The 20,884-nt window shown below is 53.7% G+C and overlaps 1 protein-coding gene across 1 annotated transcript in view; it reads left to right on the plus strand.

Annotated features, from left to right (window-relative positions):
• Window positions 1-20,884, plus strand: part of LOC100015984 (hexokinase HKDC1) — a 29,600-nt gene that overhangs the window by 6,919 nt on the left and 1,797 nt on the right. The window contains exons 3-17 of the mRNA XM_001364110.4: window positions 1,864-2,012; window positions 2,573-2,692; window positions 2,882-2,977; window positions 3,320-3,419; window positions 3,827-4,010; window positions 6,614-6,769; window positions 8,267-8,500; window positions 9,040-9,344; window positions 11,757-11,902; window positions 12,003-12,125; window positions 12,899-12,994; window positions 13,163-13,262; window positions 16,782-16,965; window positions 19,938-20,093; window positions 20,566-20,799. Of these exons, the coding sequence (XP_001364147.1) occupies window positions 1,864-2,012; window positions 2,573-2,692; window positions 2,882-2,977; window positions 3,320-3,419; window positions 3,827-4,010; window positions 6,614-6,769; window positions 8,267-8,500; window positions 9,040-9,344; window positions 11,757-11,902; window positions 12,003-12,125; window positions 12,899-12,994; window positions 13,163-13,262; window positions 16,782-16,965; window positions 19,938-20,093; window positions 20,566-20,799 (2,383 nt within the window). The remainder of the gene's footprint in view (window positions 1-1,863; window positions 2,013-2,572; window positions 2,693-2,881; window positions 2,978-3,319; window positions 3,420-3,826; window positions 4,011-6,613; window positions 6,770-8,266; window positions 8,501-9,039; window positions 9,345-11,756; window positions 11,903-12,002; window positions 12,126-12,898; window positions 12,995-13,162; window positions 13,263-16,781; window positions 16,966-19,937; window positions 20,094-20,565; window positions 20,800-20,884) is intronic.

The following is a 20,884-nucleotide window of genomic DNA, read 5'->3' on the forward strand; positions in this document are numbered from 1 at the left end:
AGAAGTGGTCGTTCCTGCCCAGAGCTCTGGCCTTCCAATGCCCCAGGGCTCCAGGTTTGAGAATGGAACCAAGCATTCTTCTAGTAGACCCCAAAACAAATGACTCGGGATCACTGATTATCTGTGGAACAAGAATAATTTATTTTTAGTCTTTCTTGTATGGGTCTACAAAGACAAAATGGGAGATGGTCTCTACCTCCAGAAGCTGATGCTCGGCTGAGGGCATGCCGGGCTCTGGACCCTGGGCTTGGCTGTCACAATTTCCATAAGCCCGGGCCAGGCCCAGAACCTCCATCTGATGATTCTGTAGCCTTCCCATTTGAATGAGCCATTTGGCATCCCTGCCTTCTCGCTTCCTTTCAACGTGAATCTGATCTTCTGAACTTGGACGAGCAGTTTGAAGAGAAAGAGGATGATTTGGGGGGTCCTCAGGGGCCCTCATGTGGAAGGGGAGGCCTTGAGTTCATCCTTGAAGGGATTTGGAGGTTCTAAGAAGAGACCAGAGGAAGAAGGAGATTCTTGGGGTGGGGACAGCCTGAGCAGCGAACTGGAGGCAAGAGGTGGGATGTGCCAAGTCCCTTTGGCTGGGTGGAGGAAGGAGAGTGATGGGAGAGAAGTCTGGATGGGTGAGAACAAGAGCTGCCCAGGCTCGGACTGGACTCACCGGGGCTTGGAGGGCCAGAGGTCATCTCCATGCCACTGTGAGGCGTCTGGGAGAAACCAAAGCCATGGAGAAGACAGGGACGGTGGTCTGGGTCCATGTAGCACCCCTGCAGAGACGCCGTCGGAGTCAGTGGGGAGGGTGGCTCGAGAATCCACTGGAGGTTGCAAGTCCCTTCCTGGCCCCTTCCTCTCTCTGGTCTTTGTTTCTTCCTCTGTAAAAGGAGAGGTTCAAACTCAGCAGGATTTAAGGCTTCCTGGAGCCTGTGTGACCCTCGGCAGACGCCTTCCTCTCGGGGTCTTGCCTCTAAAATGAAGGGTTTGGACTCGGCGATATTCAGGTTTCTTTAAGCCCTAAAATCCTGAGACTCCTCAGAAATGTGGAAGGCATCCCTTGGTGTGAGACACTCTGAATCCCCAGCACCATCAGCATCTTTGGCTAGTCCCAGGACAGTTCCCCCCACGAAACCATCCTTCAGAGCAGCCAGAAGGACCCTCAAGAGCCTCACTCCTCTCACAGGAGGCCCTCCGAGCAGGCGCTCTTTCCACCAAATCCTCACCACTGCCATTTACACCTCATTTCCAGGTTTGCCAGTCACTTTACAGGCATGATCTTGTACAGGATTAATTAGACGACAATTCCCATTGTATAGATGGGAAAACTGAGGCTCGGACAGGCAGCATGGCTCACAGATTTGGGCAGGAGGTTAAATCCTGCCACTCGCCCATACTCTGGGCATGACTATGGACAAGCCACTTATGTGAAGTCAACAAGCTTTCATTCGGTGGCTGTGCTGTGCCAGGTGCCGTGCCAAGGGCTGGGGAGGCAAAGAATGCCAAAAGGTGGTCCTGGCCCTCAGGGAGTGCCCAGGTTTATTGGGGAGGCAACGCAGGGATGGCGACGTGCAGGACAAGCTCAAATAGTCTCTCTGAGCCTCGTTTCTTCATGGATAAAATGGGAGTCCCCCCTCCCCCCATCGAGGTCAGTCCAGGAGTTTGGGGGACCTGATAAGGGCAGAGGCGTGTGCGCCCCTCTGCCTGGAGCACAGCGTGAGCGTGAGCGATGCCTGCTGTCTCGGGAAGAACCGGAGAGTCCAGCAGGGTGGATGTAGCTGCTTCGCCTGTAACTATTTCTGCTGCTGTGGGAACAGGGGGTGGCCGGGGCTCGAACCCCAGGATCCAGGAGGTGTTTATGTTCCGCAGAGAAGGGAGAGTTCCTCGCTCTGGACCTCGGCGGCTCCAAGTTCCGTGTGCTGACGGTTAGAGTTTCCGAAGAGGGCAAGCCGAATGTTCACATGGAGAGTCAGATCTACCCGACCCCCAAGGAGATCATCCACGGGAGCGGTTCTGAGGTACAGGGGCAGCCTTGGGGCGCAAGAGGGCAGCAGGGGGGGCCCAGCCCTGCTTGGCCCTCACAGGGGTGGCCTTGGGGTGCAGGAGGGCAGCGGGGGGTCCCCAGTCCTGCTTGGCCCTCACAGGGGCAGCCTTGGGGTGCAGGAGGGCAGCGGGGGGGCCCCAGCCCTGCTTGGCCCTCACGGGGGTGGCCTTGGGGTACAGGAGGGCAGCGGAGGGTCCCCAGCTCTGCTTGACCCCCACAGGGATGGCCTTGGGGTGCAAGAGGGCAGCAGGGGGGGCCCAGCCCTGCTTGGCCCTCACAGGGGTGGCCTTGGGGCACAGGAGGGTGGTGGGGGTCCCCCCAGCCCTGCTCGACCTTCATGGGGGTGGCCTTGGGGTGCAGGAGGGCAGCAGGGGGTCCCCAGTCCTGCTTTGCCCTCACAGGGTCAGCCTTGGGGCACAGAAGGGCAGTGGGGGTCCCCCCAGCCCTGCTCGACCTTCATGGGGGTGGCCTTGGGGCGCAGGTGGGGGGGCCCCGGCCCTGCTCTGCTTTCACAGTCGCCTCCCCTCCCTCCAGCTCTTTGACTACGTGGCCGACTGTGCGGCTGATTTCGTGAAGACCCGAGACCTGGCCCACAAGAAGCTGCCTCTGGGCCTGACGTTCTCCTTTCCGTGTCAGCAGAGCAAGTTGGAGGAGGTACGTAGCCGGCGTGGGGAGGAGGCTGGGCAGGGGGCTTCCGCGTCCCCGGCCTGTCCTGGGCTCCCCCAAGACTCTCCAGAAGAAGGTCCCGAAGGTGGCTACGGACGGAGGAAGGGCCTGGGGGGGGGCCCGCAGGACCAGGACGCCTGGGTCCCTACGTCCTGACGGCGCGAAACCTTCCCGCAGGGGATCCTGCTTTCGTGGACGAAGAAGTTTAAGGTTCGGGGCGTGCAGGATACGGACGTGGTGAGCAGCCTGACCAGAGCTCTGAGGAGGCACCAGGTGAGGGCCTGGGGCGCGCCACGGAGGGTCCTGGCTGCGGGGTGCACACCGTCTGGGGGGAGCCCCGGGAGATGGGCCGGAGAGTCCGCTTTCCTCCTCGGGACGTCCTGCCTACAAGCTGCTGGCGTGACGCCTTCTAAACACGAGGCCCTGCTGCGGGCGTCCAGCTCCCCGGTCTGTGGCCGCCCCAGAGCTTGCTGGGGTCCCGGGGGGCCCAGAGGCTGGACGCCCCTCCCTCTCCGAGGCCGCCAGGGAGGGGGCGGCTCCTGAGATGGGGGGTCTCATGCTGGGAAGGAGATGGGGCTAAAGCTCGGCCCCCCGATGCGGTTTCTGCCCCCCCAGGACGTGGACGTGGATGTGCTGGCTCTGGTCAATGACACGGTGGCCACCATGATGACGTGCGCCTACGACGACCCGCGCTGCGAAGTGGGAGTCATCATCGGTGGGTTCTGGAGGAGCGGCTGGCCGAGGCCGGCTCCCAGGCAGGCACTGGTCGGAGGGGACCGCTGGTGGGTGGCGTCCAGGCGCCGGCAGGCCCTCGAGCTCCCCCTCTGCGGCCCTTGAGGGCTCCCTTCTCCATCTCAGCCTTTGGCGTTGCCCACAAACAAGAGCTCGGAGGCAGAGCTTGGCCCTGAGACCTCCCGTGTGGCCGGAGGCTCCCCTGGGCCGTGTTCCCTCCAGCCTCGAGGAGCACCAAGGCAGCCTCCCAGGAGCTCGGTGGCGTCGGCTGCTTTCGAGGCTCAGAGCTGCGCCGTGGACACTCCCAAAGGCCGGCAGCCTCGCCCGGCTCTGCGCCGTCCTCCTCCTCCTCCTCGGGGTGACGAAGGCTTTCTCTGACTCCTCCTCTAGGCACCGGCACCAACGCCTGCTACATGGAGGACATGAGCAACATCGACCTGGTGGAGGGGGACGAGGGCCGCATGGCCATCAACACCGAGTGGGGGGCCTTCGGGGAAGACGGCGCCTTGGAGGACATCCGCACCGAGTTTGACAGGGAGCTTGATTTGGGGTCCATCAATCCAGGGAAACAGCTGTGAGTGGCCGCCGAGCCTTGGGGCATCAGGTCTGCGGGCCTCGGGGTGACGGGCACGTCTCTGCTCCCTGCCTAGCCACAGTCTGAGTCCTTCTTCCCTTCCTCTCTTCTCACTGGGCCGGCCACTGGACCGGACATTCCCCTACCTGGACCCCAGCCATAGCCGACGTGTTCCTGGCCCTTAAAGTTTGCAAACCCCCCTTGGATCCTCCTAACCACCCTGCGAGATAGGGTGAGAACTATCCTGTTTTACTGTCATGGGGGACTCGAACCCAGATCTTTGCCCCAGTGCTCTCCAGTCAGCTTGAGCCAGGCAAGGAAACTGAGGCTCAAAGATGTGCCAAGAGTCTGTGGCCCGACGGAGCCCAGGTCTCTCCCTGCCCTCTACCCACTAGACAACACGGCCCTCCCAGGGCCATCTCCTTGCTTGGCCAGAAGTGTTTTTGCCCTGCGTTTGCTCCAGGATCTCCTGAGCTTCCCTTCACTTAGCAGCTCAAGCTCAGAGTCCTGTTGAAGCATTCAAGGCTTCTGCCATTGACTTGTCCTCTTCCCTTTCCCAGACTCCATCCTGCCTCACTGGCCTGATCGTGCCCCCCCTTTTTAAAATTTTATTTAATTGATTAATTTAGAGCATTTTTCTAGGAATACAAAAATCATGTTTTTTCCCCTCCCCTCCCCCAACCCCCTCCCATATCCAACACACAATTCCCCTGGGTTTTACATGTGTCTTTGGTCAAGACCTATTTCCATATTATTGATATTTGCATTAGAGTGATCATTTAGAGTCTATATCCCTAATCATATCTCCATCGACCCATGTGACCAAGCAGTTGTTTTTCTTCTGTGTTTCTGCTCCCACAGTTCTTCCTTTGAATTTGGACAGCTTCTTTCTCATATCTCCCTCCAAATAGTTCTAGATCACAGCATTGGTACTAGTAGAGAAGTCCATGACATTCGATTGTGCCACAGTGTGTTTGTCTCTGTGTACAATGTTCTCCTGGCTCTGCTCCTCTCACTCTGCATCACTTCCTAGAGGTCATTCCAGTTTACATGGAATTCCTCCATTTCATTATTCCTTTGAGCATAATAATGTTCCATCACCAACATATACCACAATGTGTTCAGCCATTCCCCAATTGAAGGGCATCCCCTCATTTTCCAATTTTTGGCCACCACAAAGAGCGCAGCTATGAATATTCTTGTACAAGTCTTTTTCCTCATTATCTCTTTGGGGTACAAACCCAGCAGTGCTATGGCTGGATCAAAGGGCAGGCAGTCTTTTATCGCCCTTTGGGCATAGTTCCAAATTGCCATCTAGACTGGTTGGATCCATTCACAACTCCACCAGCAATGAATTAATATCCTGACTTTGCCACATCCCCTCCAGCATTCATTACTTTCCATAGCTGTCATGTTAGCCAATCTGCTAGGTGTGAGGTGATACCTCAGTTGTTTTGATTTGCTTCTCTCTGATTATAAGAGATTTAGAGCACTTTTTCATGTGCTTATTAATAGTTTTGATTTCTTTAGCTGAAAACCGCCTATTCATGTCCCTTTATTAATTGGAGAATGGCTTGATTTTTTTCTACAATTGATTTAGCTCTTTATAAATTTGAGTAATTAGACCTTTGTCAGAGGTTTTTGTTATGAATATTTTCCCCAATTTGTTGCTTTCCTTCTAATTTTAGTTGCATTGGTTTTGCTTGACAAAACCTTTTTAATTTAATGTACTGATTGTGCCCTTTGACAGCTCCTGCCTCCTGCCTCCTGCATGTTTTTTGCACCAGAGACATCCAAGGAGCTTAATTATTAACCAAATTAATGAATAAAAAATGAAATATTTTATTAAAAACATCCCTGGGAGTGACCGAGTGGCTCAGTGGACAGAGAGCCAGGCCTAGTGTGGGGAGGTCCTGGGTTCAAGTCTAACATCAGACACTTCCTAGATGGGTGACCCTGGGCAAGTCACTTCACCCCATTACCTAGCTCTTGCTACTCTTCTGCCTTGGGACCAACTATGTAGTACTGATTCTAAGACAGAAAGGAAGGGCTGCAGAAAAAGGAAAAAAGCAAAACTAAACTTCAGTCCCAACAACGAACCTACCCTCGCCTTCCTTCTTAGAATCCATACTGTGCATGATTGGTGCCAAGGTAGAAGGATGGCAAGATCTAAGCAATGGGGGTTAATGACTGGCCCAGGGTCACCCAGTTAGGAAGTGTCTGAGGGCAGATTGGAACTCAGGACCTCCCTTCTCTGGTCCTGGCTCTCCATCCACTGAGCCCCCCAGCTGTCCACAACCTTGACAGCTTTTGCCTTTTGTTGACTCATGTTAGCCCACATCGGGCCTCTCCAGGCTTTCCTGGTCCCTCTGCCCAGGGCCCTCTCTGAGCCTCAGCTTTTCTCCCCTCGACGGGGCTGTTGGGTGGCTTTTAGTCCTTTTGGACGCAGTTTTCCAGATTCCTTTTGAGTCTCATTTTCCGTCTTCCTCTGTTCCTTGTTGAGCCGTTCTCCGGTCGCTGGCCACGGAGGCTGCCCAGCCCGGGCTCTGCAGACTCCCTGTGCTCTCCCGGCCCCATCTCCTTGTCCCCTCCTTGGATCCTAGGTTCGAGAAGATGATCAGCGGCCTGTACATCGGGGAGCTGGTCAGGCTCATCCTTCTGAAGATGACCAAGGCTGGCCTCCTGTTCCAGGGCGAGAAATCCTCGGCCCTCCACACCAAGGGCAAGATCGAGACGAGACACGTGGCCTTGATGGAGAAGTAAGAGGCTCGTGCGGGCTCCTTCCCTGCCCTCGCAGAAGCCACACCGATTCTGAGGCTGGGCAGTGGGGGCAGCGAGGAGTGTCCGAGGCCCTCTCTGCCCTCAGGCCCCCGGGGGCCCCCATACCTGGGCCCACCAGGCAGCCAAAGAGCGGAAACCTCGCAGAGTTGTGGCTACTTAAAAGGTAGAGGCGAGCCGGGGTGCTCAGCGTTCCCTTCTCTCCTCTTCACGTTTCCTGGCTGAGTTGATAGGCTTTCCCTTCCCACACGCCGACTTGCCCAGGCCTTACCCCACGCCTGTGCTAAGGTTCCCTCGTCCTTGAACCCGCAGCTCGCTCCAGGCTCTCACCATGATGAGTCCTTCGGGGCAGAATTCTAGGAATAGAAAGATTGAGTCAGGAAGGTCATCCTTCTTCTATACCTAATGAGGTTGCCTTCTGAAAAGATTGTGCCCATGTAGAGCTCCATGAACGATGGAGGGACAGCTGGAGAGCCAGACCTAGAAATGGGAGGTCCTGGGTTCAAATGTGACCTTGGACACCTCCTAACTCTGTGACCCTGGCCAAGTCACTGAACCCAAACAGGGGAGCCCCTCGCACTCCTCTGCCTTAGAACCGGTCCTTGGAACGGATTCTAAGCCAGAAGGGCTTAAAGGAGAGTCCTGGAACCGCGTGCCTCTCAAGCTGATTGTATTTTTAAAGCGGTTCTCTGCCAAGTGGCCGGGCATGAGGGGTGCCCCAGAATTCCTTTTGTGGGCCCCGTATTCCTCTGATGGCCGGACAGTGAAATGCTTTTTCACACGATCCTGAAAAACGTGTTTCCTTTTTGTGGAAAATTATTCCCATTCTGGGAAACGAGGATCCCTCCTCTGAGTCTGCGCCGGGTCCTTCTGGGTTTTTGTGTTGGATTTTGTCAGACGTGTTTGTTACCGAGGTTTCCCCCACAATTTGTTTGGGTTTCCCCCCTAAGATTTCCCTATACAATTGCTTTTGGTTTGCAGAATATGTTTATGTCATCAAATCTGTTTCTGTTTCCAGTCACTTTTCCATTCAAATATTTTCTTCTCTCTATTAATGATATATTTTCTTCCATGTTTAAAAATGTTGTCAACAAGGGTTCGTTGGTCCAATTCAAGCATAGCTGCCCGAGCGGTGCCAGGGGGGGCTCTCGGCTTGTTGGCCCCCCCGCCCCCAGGCTGGCTTCTCTAGTTCATCCTCTGAGAGTTACTGTCCCTCCTCTTTCTTTCTTAAGTGACTTGGCCAGCTAGGAAATGGCCGAGGCCAGACCTGAACCCAGGACCTCCCCTCTCCATGCCTGGCTCTCTCTGCCAAACCATCCAGCAGCCCCCATTCTCATCCCCATTTCACAGATGAGCAAACCAGGGCTCAGGGAGTCAGTCACTTCCCCAAGGTCGCAAGGTCCAGTCTGTAAGGGTGAAAGCAGCTCCCTCCCCAGGATGTGGGCCAGCCCGTGACTCGTGTTTCCTCGGCCGGCCAGGTACAAGGAGGGGCTCCAGAACACCAGGGAGATCCTCAGGGAGCTGGGCCTGGAGCCTTCGGAAGAAGACTGCGTGGCGGTCCAGCACGTCTGCACCATCGTCTCCTTCCGATCGGCCAATCTCTGCGCCGCAGCCCTGGCCGCCATCTTGAACCGCCTGCGGGAGAACAGGAGGCTGACCCGGCTCAGGACCACCGTGGGAATGGACGGCACGCTCTACAAAACCCACCCTCAGTAAGGAGCGCCCCCACACCGCCCTGCCCCCCGGCCATGCCCGCTGGCCGCGTGCCCATCCTCGCTCTGCTCCTCACCCCTGCCCACCCTGGCTGTGCCCAATGGCTGCATGCCCGTCCTGGCTCTGCTCCTCACCCCTGCCCAACCTGGTCTCTCGTGGAGCCTGTGAGCTCTCAGGGTGCCCAATGGCCTGCCCTGCACTGGGCAGGGGCTGCGTGCCCATCCTGGCTCTGCTCCTCACCTCTGACTAACCACTGTGGCCCTTGGCTTCCTCATGTGTAAAATGCTAGATGGCCTCTTGGGCCCCTCTAGGGCAGAATCCTGGGGAAGGAACTGGCTTCCATTGTTGCAGTCTGGTTGGAAGGGCCCACATCTGGCCCAGCTGGTGTTGGTGCCAGCACCGTCACTGACAAACTACGTCCCCCCCCTGGATAAGGCTTGGTCTCAGAGCTCAGTTTCCGCATCTGTAAAAGGAGGGGGTTGGCCTAGGTGCCCCAAGGTCCTGGGGGCTCACAATTCTCTTTGTTCCTCCTCTTCAGGTACCCAAAGCGTTTACACAAAGTGGTCAGGAAGCTGGTCCCCAACTGTGATGTCCGGTTCCTCCTCTCTGAGAGCGGCAGTGCCAAGGGGGCAGCCATGGTGACCGCTGTGGCTGCTCGGGTACAGGCCCAGAGGAAGGTGATTGACGAAGTGCTGGCCCTGTTCCAGCTGACCCGAGAGCACCTGGTAAGCGTGAAGAACAAGATGAGGTCTGAGATGGAGTACGGGCTGAAGAAGGAGACCCAGCCGTTGGCCACGGTGAAGATGCTGCCCACCTACGTCTGTGCCATGCCAGATGGGACAGGTAGGGTGTCCCTGCTTCAGAGCTGGAGCCCTCCAAGCCTGTCTGGCCCCTGAGACAGGAGACCTGGGAAGGAACTTGGGGAACAGGCAACCCAGAGAGGAGAGGGGATTGGCCCAAGGCCACACACTTGTTTGCTTTGGTCTGTAGAAGGGGAGAGAGGAAGGACCTCCATGGATGAAATTCTATCTGTCCCCCCAACAAAAAGCTTTATACTAGAAAATAGCCTTTTGCATCTTTATTTAAACTCCCAAGACAAATACTAAGAGATAAAGAGTGAAACAAAATGGCAACTAAATCTCCAAACAAAGCCTTCAGCTTTAAACTACTTATATGAAGAAGAAGAAGAAGAAGAAGAAGAAGAAGAAGAAGAAGAAGAAGAAGAAGAAGAAGAAGAAGAAGAAGAAGAAGAAGAAGAAGAAGAAGAAGAAGAAGAAGAAGAAGAAGAAGAAGAAGAAGAAGAAGAAGAAGAAGAAGAAGAAGAAGAAGAAGAAGAAGAAGAAGAAGAAGAAGGAAGAAGAAGAAGAAGAAGAAGAAGAAGAAGAAGAAGAAGAAGAAGAAGAAGAAGAAGAAGAAGAAGAAGAAGAAGAAGAAGAAGAAGGAAGAAGAAGAAGAAGGAAGAAGAAGAAGAAGGAAGAAGAAGAAGAAGGAAGAAGAAGAAGAAGGAAGAAGAAGAAGAAGGAAGAAGAAGAAGAAGAAGAAGAAGAAGAAGAAGAAGAAGAAGAAGAAGAAGAAGAAGAAGAAGAAAGAGGAGGAGGAAGAGGAATATTGTAATATTTGATTAAAAAACTTAAAGCCCCAAACATCATTTTGTCCCCGTTGGAATTCCCAAGGTTCCCAGGCTCTTTGGAAAAAAATAGCTGTTGTCAAGTGGATTGTCAGGGAATAACCCCACATGTTGGGGTTAGGAGGGACCAAGAAAGGTGAATTTTGGTCTAGAGAAAGTTCCAAGGATGGTGAAGAGAGCAATGGGGCAATCCAGTGACTCTAGTTCAGATGTTGGCCATGGGAGCAGCCTCCTGCCATTTTTCTTTGGGCCAAGGTTTGTCCAGCACCATTTGGAAGACAAGGCAGCAGGCCAGTTGGTCAAGGCCAGGATGCCCTTTAGACAGAACCTCAAATTCTATACTTATTTCTGTGGAAAGCTCTCTGGCTCTGAAATCCGAAGCCCTGGGTTTGAATTCTGTGACCTTCTTCAACTGTAAAATGAGATAGCCTCCGGCACTGTCTATAATCTTATGACACTGCCTTTGATGCACATCTATGCCCCAAGAAGTAGTGGGGTGTTGAGGAATCAGAAGAAAGCCAGTCTTAGACTCAGGGAGACCCTGACCTCTCAGCACCCCAGGAAATGCTGATGGGAGATGACAGAGGACTCTGAATAGAGGATCCATCCCAGAAGGCCCCAGTGCTGATTAAATCACAGATCCAGATGTTAAAACAACGGCAAAACCAACGGCTGGATAGACTTCAACCATCTCCAGCCCAGGATTTCCTCTGAGCCTTCCCAGGTCTCTCCTGGCTGTGGTCCCAAGAATGGACTTCGGGGCGGGATGATTTCTGCTGTCGGGGCTCCCTCTGCTGGCAAAGACCGCATCCCTCCCAGACATCTAATTCAGCGTTTCTTCAATTAGCAGCTCCAGGGGCTACAGAGACAAAAGTGAATCCGCCTCTGCCGGTTGGGAGCTTACACCGAGCTCGGGTCCGTCAGGAGTCACTCTGGTCACAAAGTTCCTCCCGCTGTGGCTAGTCTGTCCATTTGGACCCGTCGGCCCTTGGCGATACACAGGGTCTGTCTCCAGCCTTAGCCGCCGGCAGCCTAGTGGGATGTAGCGGATTCTGAGGCGTTGCAGGCTTGGCCTGGAGATGCTGACGTCACCCTCATGCCACGGGGAGGCATCAGAAGTCTGTTGATAAGGGGCAGTTGGGTGGCTCAGTGGATAGAGAGCCAAGCTGGAGCCCAGAGGACTGGGTTCCACTCTGACCTCACACTTCCTAGAGGGGTGACCCTGGCCAAGTCACTCAACCCCCACTGCCTAGCCCTTACGCTTTTCTGTCTTAGACTTGAAATTAAGACAGAAGGTAAGCGTGTTTTTTTTAAAGTCTATTCATACAGCAGAGATCATCTCACAATCCTCCCCATTTAGAGGCTTACATTATTTCGGTTTTATACAGATGAGCCTTTTCTTTTCTTTTTGTGTTGGAAGCTTCATGGTCCGATGGGTAAAGCCCTGCCTGTGGAGTCACAGGGATCCCTGCGGACCCTGCCGCTTACCGGCGGTGTGGCCTGGGCAAGTCCATTCCCCTTCTGGGCCCCAGCGATGAGCCTTGGAGGGGCCCTCTGGGCAGGATGGGCCTACCTTTGGGTCTTGGCTTGCTGGCCCCCACCCGACACCCTGACTTTGTTTCCCACAGAGAAGGGCAAGTACCTCGCCTTGGATCTGGGAGGCACCAATTTCCGGGTCCTCCTGGTGAAGATCAGAAGCGGACGGAGATCAGTGAGAATGTACAATAAGATCTTCGCCATCCCGCTGGAGATCATGCAGGGCACGGGGGAAGAGGTAACTTGGCATCTGCCTTTGGGGGGCCCTGCCATCTGCCTTTGGGGGGCCCTGCCTCATGTTGGGGGACTTCGTGCGACCCCCATCCCTCTCCCAACAGCTGTTCGACCACATCGTGCAGTGCATCGCCGACTTCCTGGATTACATGGGCATCAAGGGAGCCAGCAAGCTTCCCCTGGGCTTCACGTTCTCGTTTCCCTGCAAGCAGAACTGCCTTGATAAGGTAAGGCCTGGCCCTTGGCTCCCCTTCCTACCCTCTCTCGGGGAGCTCTCCCCAACTCTCCTGGGTCCTGGCAGAAGCCATTCAGTGAGGCTAAGCTTCGGGGATGGACTTCTTGGATGGTGCTGCCCTGCGGTCATGGCCGCACCGTCATGTTTCCCCTCCTAGAGTTGGGGGCCCCTCAAGGGCTCCTAAATCTCACTGTGGGCACCCCGTGCCCTCGAGTCTCTTCCCTCTCTCTCAGTCTTCTCCCTGGCTCTGATGCTCTCCATGACCCTCTCTGTGCAGAGAACTCGCAGATCCACACATCCAGCCTTTGTCTCACTTCTTAGCTACAGCCCTGTGTCACCGGCTGCCTTCTGGGTGTTGCTAGCCGGACACCCTCCGGGCATGCCTCAGACAACTTCCCACCTTCCCCTCGAACCTGCCCCTTCTCCTGACTTTCCCTCTCTCTGTCGGGGGCATCGCCGTCCTTCCAGGGGGCAGCCTCTGCGCCTCCCTCTTCCTCCCCTCTCGGCCTCTCCCTCTCAGATGGGGTGAATTGTTTGTCGTCACACCCCCGTCTCCAGGATCTCCCCCTCCCCAGACATTATTGCGGTGGCTCCCTCAGGTGCTGGGGACTCTCCTCTCCAGTCCATCCTCCAATCAGGGAGTTTAGGCATTCATCACCATCTGATCCTGGCCCAAATCAGGGCCATAACGAGCCATGTGGGCCCTGGGGGCTAATGGACTGATTTCTCTCTTCTACAGACCAACGCCTTGACTTCTTTTTTCAGGGGATCCTTGTGGAATGGACCAAGGGGTTCAAAGCCACAGACTGTGAGGGGGAAGATGTCGTGGACATGCTCAGGGAAGCCATTAAGAGGAGAAATGTAGGTGGTGGGGATCCCTGCAGGCCCTGCTCCTGCCCCCCTCCCTCAGCCCCACTCCCCAAGTCCCACCTACCCCAGTGCCTCCAGCCTCAGTCCGCCCCTGGGCACAGGACTGAGATGGGGCAGGAGGGGCCCCAAAGCTCATTGACAAACCCTCTCCTGGGGCAGGAATTTGAACTGGATGTTGTGGCGGTGCTCAATGACACTGTGGGAACCATGATGACGTGTGCTTATGAAGACCCGGCCTGTGAGATCGGCCTCATTGCAGGTAAACCCGGCTCGCTGAGGCTGGCCTGATGGCTTGGTTCAGTGGCTGTCACCCCAGGACTAGGGGTAAAGGGTTATTGTCTCTGGGCCACATCCCAGTTCCTGCATGGAGCCGTTTGGCCCAGGGCAGTGTGCTTAACCTCTCTGAGCCTCGGTTTCCTCATCTGTAAAATGAGGTAAGTAATACCTGGGCCATCTACTCCCTAAGACTATTGTGAAGAAGGTGGTTTGTCCATCTTTAGAGTTTGATAGATGTGTGAGTTGTTGTATAGGTGTACAGGGAGAAACTGAGGCACAGAAGATCATCTGCCCAAGGTTGTATAACCTAGAAATAAGGTAGCCAGGACCAGGCTCTAAGACTTGTTCTTAATTCCAGCAGTGCCTGGCTCTGGTCAGGGACTATTTAGACCAGAGGCTTTTCCTAGAAGGTCTATGAACTTGTTTGGATGGATGGATGGATGGATGGAGAGATAAGAGGATAGAGAAATAGAGAAATGAAGAGACGATGGATGAATGGATAGATGAATAGATGGACAGATAAGAGGACAGATACATAAATAGACATGATGGATGGATGGATAAGAGGATAGAGAGAAGTGAAGAGATGATGGATGAATGGATAGATGAATAGATGGACAGATAAGAGGACAGATACATGAATAGACATGATGGATGGATGGATAAGAGGATAGAGAAATAAGGAAATGAAGAGATGATGGATGAATGGATAGATGAATAGATGGACAGATAAGAGGACAGATACATGAATAGACATGATGGATGGATGGATAAGAGGATAGAGAAATAAGGAAATGAAGAGATGATGGATGACTGGATAGATGAATAGATGGACAGATAAGAGGACAGATACATGAATAGACATGATGGATGGATGGATAAGAGGATAGAGAAATAGGGAAATGAAGAGATGATGGATGACTGGATAGATGAATAGATGGACAGATAAGAGGACAGATACATGAGATGATGGATGGATGGATAAGAGGATAGAGAGAAGTGAAGAGATGATGGATGAATGGATAGATGAATAGATGGACAGATAAGAGGACAGATACATGAGATGATGGATGGATGGATAAGAGGATAGAGAAGTGAAGAGATGATGGATGAATGGATAGATGAGTAGATGGACAGATAAGAGGACAGATACATGAGATGATGGATGGATGGATGGATAAGAGGATAGAGAGAAGTGAAGAGATGATGGATGAATGGATAGATGAGTAGATGGACAGATAAGAGGACAGATACATGAGATGATGGATGGATGGATGGATAAGAGGATAGAGAGAAGTGAAGAGATGATGGATGAATGGATAGATGAGTAGATGGACAGATAAGAGGACAGATACATGAATAGACATGATGGATGGATGGATAAGAGGATAGAGAAGTGAAGAGATGATGGATGAATGGATAGATGAGTAGATGGACAGATAAGAGGACAGATACATGAGATGATGGATGGATGGATGGATAAGAGGATAGAGAGAAGTGAAGAGATGATGGATGAATGGATAGATGAGTAGATGGACAGATAAGAGGACAGATACATGAGATGATGGATGGATGGATGGATAAGAGGATAGAGAGAAGTGAAGAGATGATGGATGAATGGATAGATGAGTAGATGGACAGATAAGAGGACAGATACATGAATAGACATGATGGATGGATGGATAAGAGGATAGAGAAGTGAAGAGATGATGGATGATTGGATAGATGAATAGATGGACAGATAAGAGGACAGATACATGAGATGATGGATGGATGGATGGATAAGAGGATAGAGAGAAGTGAAGAGATGATGGATGAATGGATAGATGAGTAGATGGACAGATAAGAGGACAGATACATGAATAGACATGATGGATGGATGGATAAGAGGATAGAGAAGTGAAGAGATGATGGATGATTGGATAGATGAATAGATTAATGGATAGACTGATAAACAGATGGATGGATAGATAAATGAATAGATGGATAGATGGGTAGATAGAATACTATTCCAATGGAGCGTGTTTCCTTTGTAATCTTCTGCATTTTATTTCATGCCTATAAAAGCATGAATTGGAGAAAGGATCCTCCAGAGGCTTCCCCAGGCTGCCAAAGGGGTCCAGGATGCCAGAAAGACTAAGAGCCCCGTCTTAGGTGAAAAGGTGCCTGTACAGGGACCGTGGAGAGAATGTTGGTTTGGGAGTCAGAGGACCCAGATTCGGAGCCTACTTTTGACATTTGCTCCTCTGTGAAATAAGGGGGTGGCCTTGATGGCTTCTAAGGTTGCTTCCATTTCCCCATCGGTGTCCCTTTTAGCCTTCCTTGCTCTTAAGGGAGGAGAAAAACAATTCAATTCAGTGGGGAGATATGAATTGTCTTCTCTGTGCAAGGCCTCGAGGATATGACAAAACCAAACCCTTCTATGTGAGCGTGCACACACACACACACACACTCTCACACTCTCACACTCACACTCAGAAGAACGATGAACTTGCAATCAGGAACTGAGCAGGTGTGGGAATGCCAGAAAGAATTGCATTTCCTGTTCGTCTGTCCCTAACCTTACAAAGAGGAGCCTTGGGAGGGAGGAAGCTGAGGCGGACCCTGGATTAAGGACCCTCTAATCCAGCTGCCTCCATCCTCACAGCAGGGCGTTCATAAGGGGGCTGAGGCCCCCCGGACTCGCGCAGAGCCCCCTCCCTCCCCAGGAACAGCGTCTATTGGTGGATCATCCACAAAGGAGAGGAGTGGGGGGGGGGGGCTCAGTGGAGAGATGGGAGGTCTTGGGTTCAAAGGGCCCCGCAGACACTTCGGGGCCAGGTGAGCCTCCACCGCTGACCCTCAGTGCGCTTCCGCCTTGGAACCCAAAGGCTGCCGGGATGCGAGACGGAGGCACAGGCTCAAACAAAGGAGACTCGGTGGCCCAGGCCTTGGCCCTCCGTCCCCTCCCGGCTCTTCTTCACTTTACTCTTCGCCCATCCTCGCCCCCGAGGCCAGCCCGGCTCCCTCGCGGCTGGGAGGAGAGACAAAGGGCTCCGTGTGCTGGCCGGAGAGGGGCGAGGCGGCTGGAAAGGGCCCGAGCAGCCTCCGTTTCTGGGAGGAGAAGGCGTCCGGCCGGGTGGCTGCAGACCAGACAGACGCCGCCGCTGCCCCTCGCCTGCCCTGCGCTGCTGTTTCTGTGGTGTCGCCCCCTGGGCTCGTGGTTGTTCTTAACCTTCTCTTCCATCTCAGAATCAATTCTCTGCAGGGCTGGTGCCTAGGCTGGGCCACGGGGTGCAGTGACTGGCCCAGGGTCACGCCGCCAGATTGGAAGCCAGGAGCTCCCGTCCCCCAGTCACGCTGCGGGGAGCACCAGGCTGTGACAAGCACAGTTTTCTGGTTCTGGAAGCTGCGCCGGGAGGCGGCCAGCCGGGCACAGGGGAGGGACGCGCCTAGGGGTGGCCTGACCCGTGCAGGGGGGCCGTGGGCGCACGCCGGGGCAGCCGCTTCGCTCTCCTTCCAGGAACGGGCAGCAACGTGTGCTACATGGAGGAGATGCGGAACATCGAGCTGGTGGAAGGCGACGAGGGGATCATGTGCATCAACACCGAGTGGGGAGGATTCGGGGACAACGGCTGCCTGGACGAGATCAGGACCCAGTACGACGTCGAAGTGGACGAGGGCTCCTTGAACCCCGGCAAACAGAGGCAAGCTGACCGGGTGGGCCGCCTCCCCTCCCCCCCCCAAGAGTAAAGGGGACGGGCAGCTCAGTGCGTGGAGAGCCAGGCCCAGAGACGGGAGGTCCTGGGTTCAAATCTGGCCTCAGACCCTTCCTAGCGGGGTGACCCTGGGCAAGCCACTTGACCCCCATTGCTAGCCCTGACCACTCGTCTGCCTTGGAGCCAATATGCATTGATTCTAAGAGGGAAAGTGTGTTTATTTCATTTAAATAGATTATTTAAACATTTTCTAATTTAAAAAATTTTATTTTTAAATTAAAATTTATTTTATAATTAAAAATTTAAATTTATTCAACTTTTATTTAATTTAAAATATTTAATCTATTTAAAATATTTTTTAAAGTTTAAAACAATTAAAAACAATAAACCCTAACCTTCCATCTTAGAATCAATAGTGTGTATTGGTTCCAAGGCAGAAGAGCAGTAAGGGCTAGGCAATGGGGAATGGGGGTTAGGTGACTTGCCCAGGGTCACACAGCTGGGAAGTATCTGAGGCCAAATTTGAACCTAGGACCTCCCATCTCTAGGCCTGGCTCTCCATCTACTGAGCTACCCAGCTGCCCCCAACAATTTATTAAAAAAAAAAAAGAGGAGAGTAGGTGGAGCAGAGGAAAGACTACAGGCGCTGGGTTTTAATCCTGACTGCTATTTATTTATTTCTGTGGAACCTTTAGCAAATCACTTGGTCTCCCTGTAAAATGAGGGAGGTTGGGGGAGATGGCTTCTCAGGTCTTCTCCAGCCATAAATCTATGAGCTTAAGGTCCAGCAGCTGAAATGGACTCTGGTCCGAGAATCCAGTGACTTATTCCTTTCCCCAACAAAGGGAAGTTGAAGCACACCTTAGTGTCTTAGGCAACAAAAGAAGATTGTCCTTCCAGTCATTAAAAAAACAGCAGCCTAGGAATCAAGATGTTTTTCTTCATTGTGACAGCATTTATTTGAAACCCCAAAGCTAACACTACAGGGAATGAGTAAACACTAGAGACGTTGCCACTAAGGGCGGGGGAAAGTCGGGCTGCCCATTCTTACTTCTCCCCTGTGGAATAGTTTTTGAAGTCCTTGCCGTAGCGATAAGGAAAGGACAAGAAACAAGGGGTTAAGTGCTAGTAAAGGAGGGATTTACAAATCTCTTCTTTGTCTATTTTTCACATATTCCAGAAAGTCCAGAGACTCAGTAAAGACATTTGAGATAACAGATTGGCTTTCCCCCACTAACGCCATCCAACGCGGATGTCTTAGCGCAGAAAGGAGACGTCTCAGAGTTTTCAAAGGCTACGTGTGCCAACAGATGGGAGCTTGGAGGGGGTCCTCCTCCTGAGGTGGAAGGGCTATGAGTGAGGGCAGCTTATGAAAGAGAGAGACAGAGAGAGACAGACAGAGAGAGAGAGACAGACAGAGAGAGAGACAGAGAGACAGAGAGAGAGGAGAGAGAGAGAGATGAGAGAGAGAGACAGAGAGAGAGAGGAGAGAGAGAGAGAGAGAGGAGAGAGAGAGAGATGAGAGAGAGAGACAGAGAGAGAGAGAGAGGAGAGAGAGAGATGAGAGAGAGAGAGACAGAGAGAGAGAGAGGAGAGAGAGAGAGAGAGGAGAGAGAGAGAGAGACAGAGAGAGAGAGAGAGGGAGAGAGAGAGAGATGAGAGAGAGAGACAGAGAGAGAGACAGAGAGAGAGAGAGGAGAGAGAGGAGAGAGAGAGAGAGAGGAGAGAGAGATGAGAGAGAGAGAGAGAGAGAGGAGAGAGAGAGAGAGAGGAGAGAGAGAGACAGAGAGAGAGAGAGAGAGAGAGAGAGGAGAGAGAGAGAGAGAGAGAGAGAGAGGAGAGAGAGAGAGATGAGAGAGAGAGAGACAGAGAGAAAGAGACAGAGAGAGACAGAGAGAGAGACAGAGAGAGAGACAGAGAGAAAGAGAGAGGGAGACAGAGAGAGAGAGAGACAGAGAGAGAGACAGAGAGAGAGACAGAGAGAAAGAGAGAGGGAGACAGAGAGAGAGAGAGACAGAGAGAGAGACAGAGAGAGAGACAGAGAAAGAGACAGAGAGAGAAAGAGAGAGAGACAGAGAGAGAGACAGAGAGAAAGAGAGAGGGAGACAGAGAGACAGAGAGAGAGACAGAGAGAAAGAGACAGAGAGAGACAGAGAGAGAGAGAGAGAGGAGAGAGAGACAGAGAGAGAGACAGAGAGAAAGAGACAGAGAGAGAGAGAGAAAGAGACAGAGAGAGACAGAGAGACAGAGAAAGAGACACAGAGAAAGAGACACAGAGAGAGAGAAAGAGAAACAGAGACAGAGAGACAGAGAGAGAGACAGAGAGAGAAAGAGACAGAGAGAGAGAGAGACAGAGAGAGAGAGAAAGAGACAGAGAGAGACAGATAGAGAGAGAGAGAAAGAGACAGAGACAGAGACAGAGAGACAGAGACAGAGAGAGGGAGAGAGACAGAGACAGAGAGACAGAGACAGAGAGGGACAGAGACAGAGAGAGGAGAGAGAGAGACAGAGAGAGAGAGAGAGAGAGAGAGAGAGAGAGAGAGAGAGAGAGAGAGAGAAGGACAGAAGGAGAGAGACAGACGGAGATACACAGAGACAGAGAGAGACAGAGAGGAGAGAGAAGGAGACAGACAGAGAGACAATGAGAGATACAGAGAAAGGGAGAGACAGAGACAGACTAAATATGCCAACACATAACTCAACTTTATTGTTTTTCAGTCGTGTCTGGCTCTTTGTGGCCCCATTTGGGGTTTTCTTGGCAAAGACTCCGGAGAGGTTTGCCCTTTCCTTCTCCTGCTCCTCTCACAGCTGAGGACGTGGAGGCACACAGGGTGAAGTGACTTGCCCAGGGTCTCCCAGCTAGGAAGCGTCTGGGGCCGCGTCTGAGCCCCGGATCGCGGCCCCGTCAGGCTTATGGCCATGAACACAGCCTCGCGCCCGTCTCTTCCTCCACGGAACAGGTATGAGAAGATGACCAGCGGCATGTACCTTGGGGAGATCGTGAGGCAGATTCTGATCGACCTGACCAAGCACGGCCTCTTGTTCCGAGGGCAGATTTCGGAGCGGCTGCGGACCAGAGGCATATTTGAGACCAAGTTCCTGTCTCAGATCGAAAGGTACCGAATGCCGGGCTCAGGCGCTCCGTGTCGGTGTCTGGCCCGGGAGGGCTGCAGCGGGGAGCTGGGCCTCGGGGGGGGGGGGGCCACCGCGGGGGGCTCTTCCCAGGAGCCTCCTCTGGCTGTGGCTGACGGCCGGTCTGGGATGCGGATCTCTGAGAACACAAGTAGCTTCTGGTCGTGGGTAGACGCTGCTGGTGGGAGCCGGGCGGGGGGCTCGCGGGCGCCCCAGAGGGTCCGGGCTCTCTCGGCCCCTCCCCCAGTAAGTGCCTTTTCGTGGGAATGCCTTAACCAAGTCATTCTTTCGACAAAGATGGTGGCTCCGGATGTCTGGGCTGGACGTGCGGAGGAGGGGAGGCCAGGGGGCCGGGGGGGGGGGGGGCCTGGGGGGGGCACCTGGCCGGGGGGGGGGGCGGCCTCGTCCCTCCCGCCGGGCCCCTTGAGCAGCTCCTTGTCCTTCCTTTGGCTGCAGTGACCGCCTGGCCCTCCTCCAGGTCCGGAGGATCCTGCAGCAGCTGGGCCTGGACAGCACCTGCGAAGACAGCATCGTGGTGAAGGAGGTGTGCGGGGCCGTGTCCCGGCGGGCGGCCCAGCTCTGCGGCGCCGGCCTGGCCGCCATCGTGGAGAAGCGAAGGGAGGACCGCGGCCTGGAGCGCCTCGCCATCACGGTCGGCGTGGATGGGACCCTCTACAAGCTGCACCCTCAGTGAGTGCCCGCCGAGCCCTCGGCGCTGCCTCCCTGCTCCGGGCCGGGGACCCCCGGCAGGGCCGCCGCAGCCCCTCCGAGGCAC

Source organism: Monodelphis domestica, chromosome 1 (genome assembly GCF_027887165.1).
Source record: "Monodelphis domestica isolate mMonDom1 chromosome 1, mMonDom1.pri, whole genome shotgun sequence".
Taxonomy (NCBI): Eukaryota; Metazoa; Chordata; class Mammalia; order Didelphimorphia; family Didelphidae; genus Monodelphis; species Monodelphis domestica.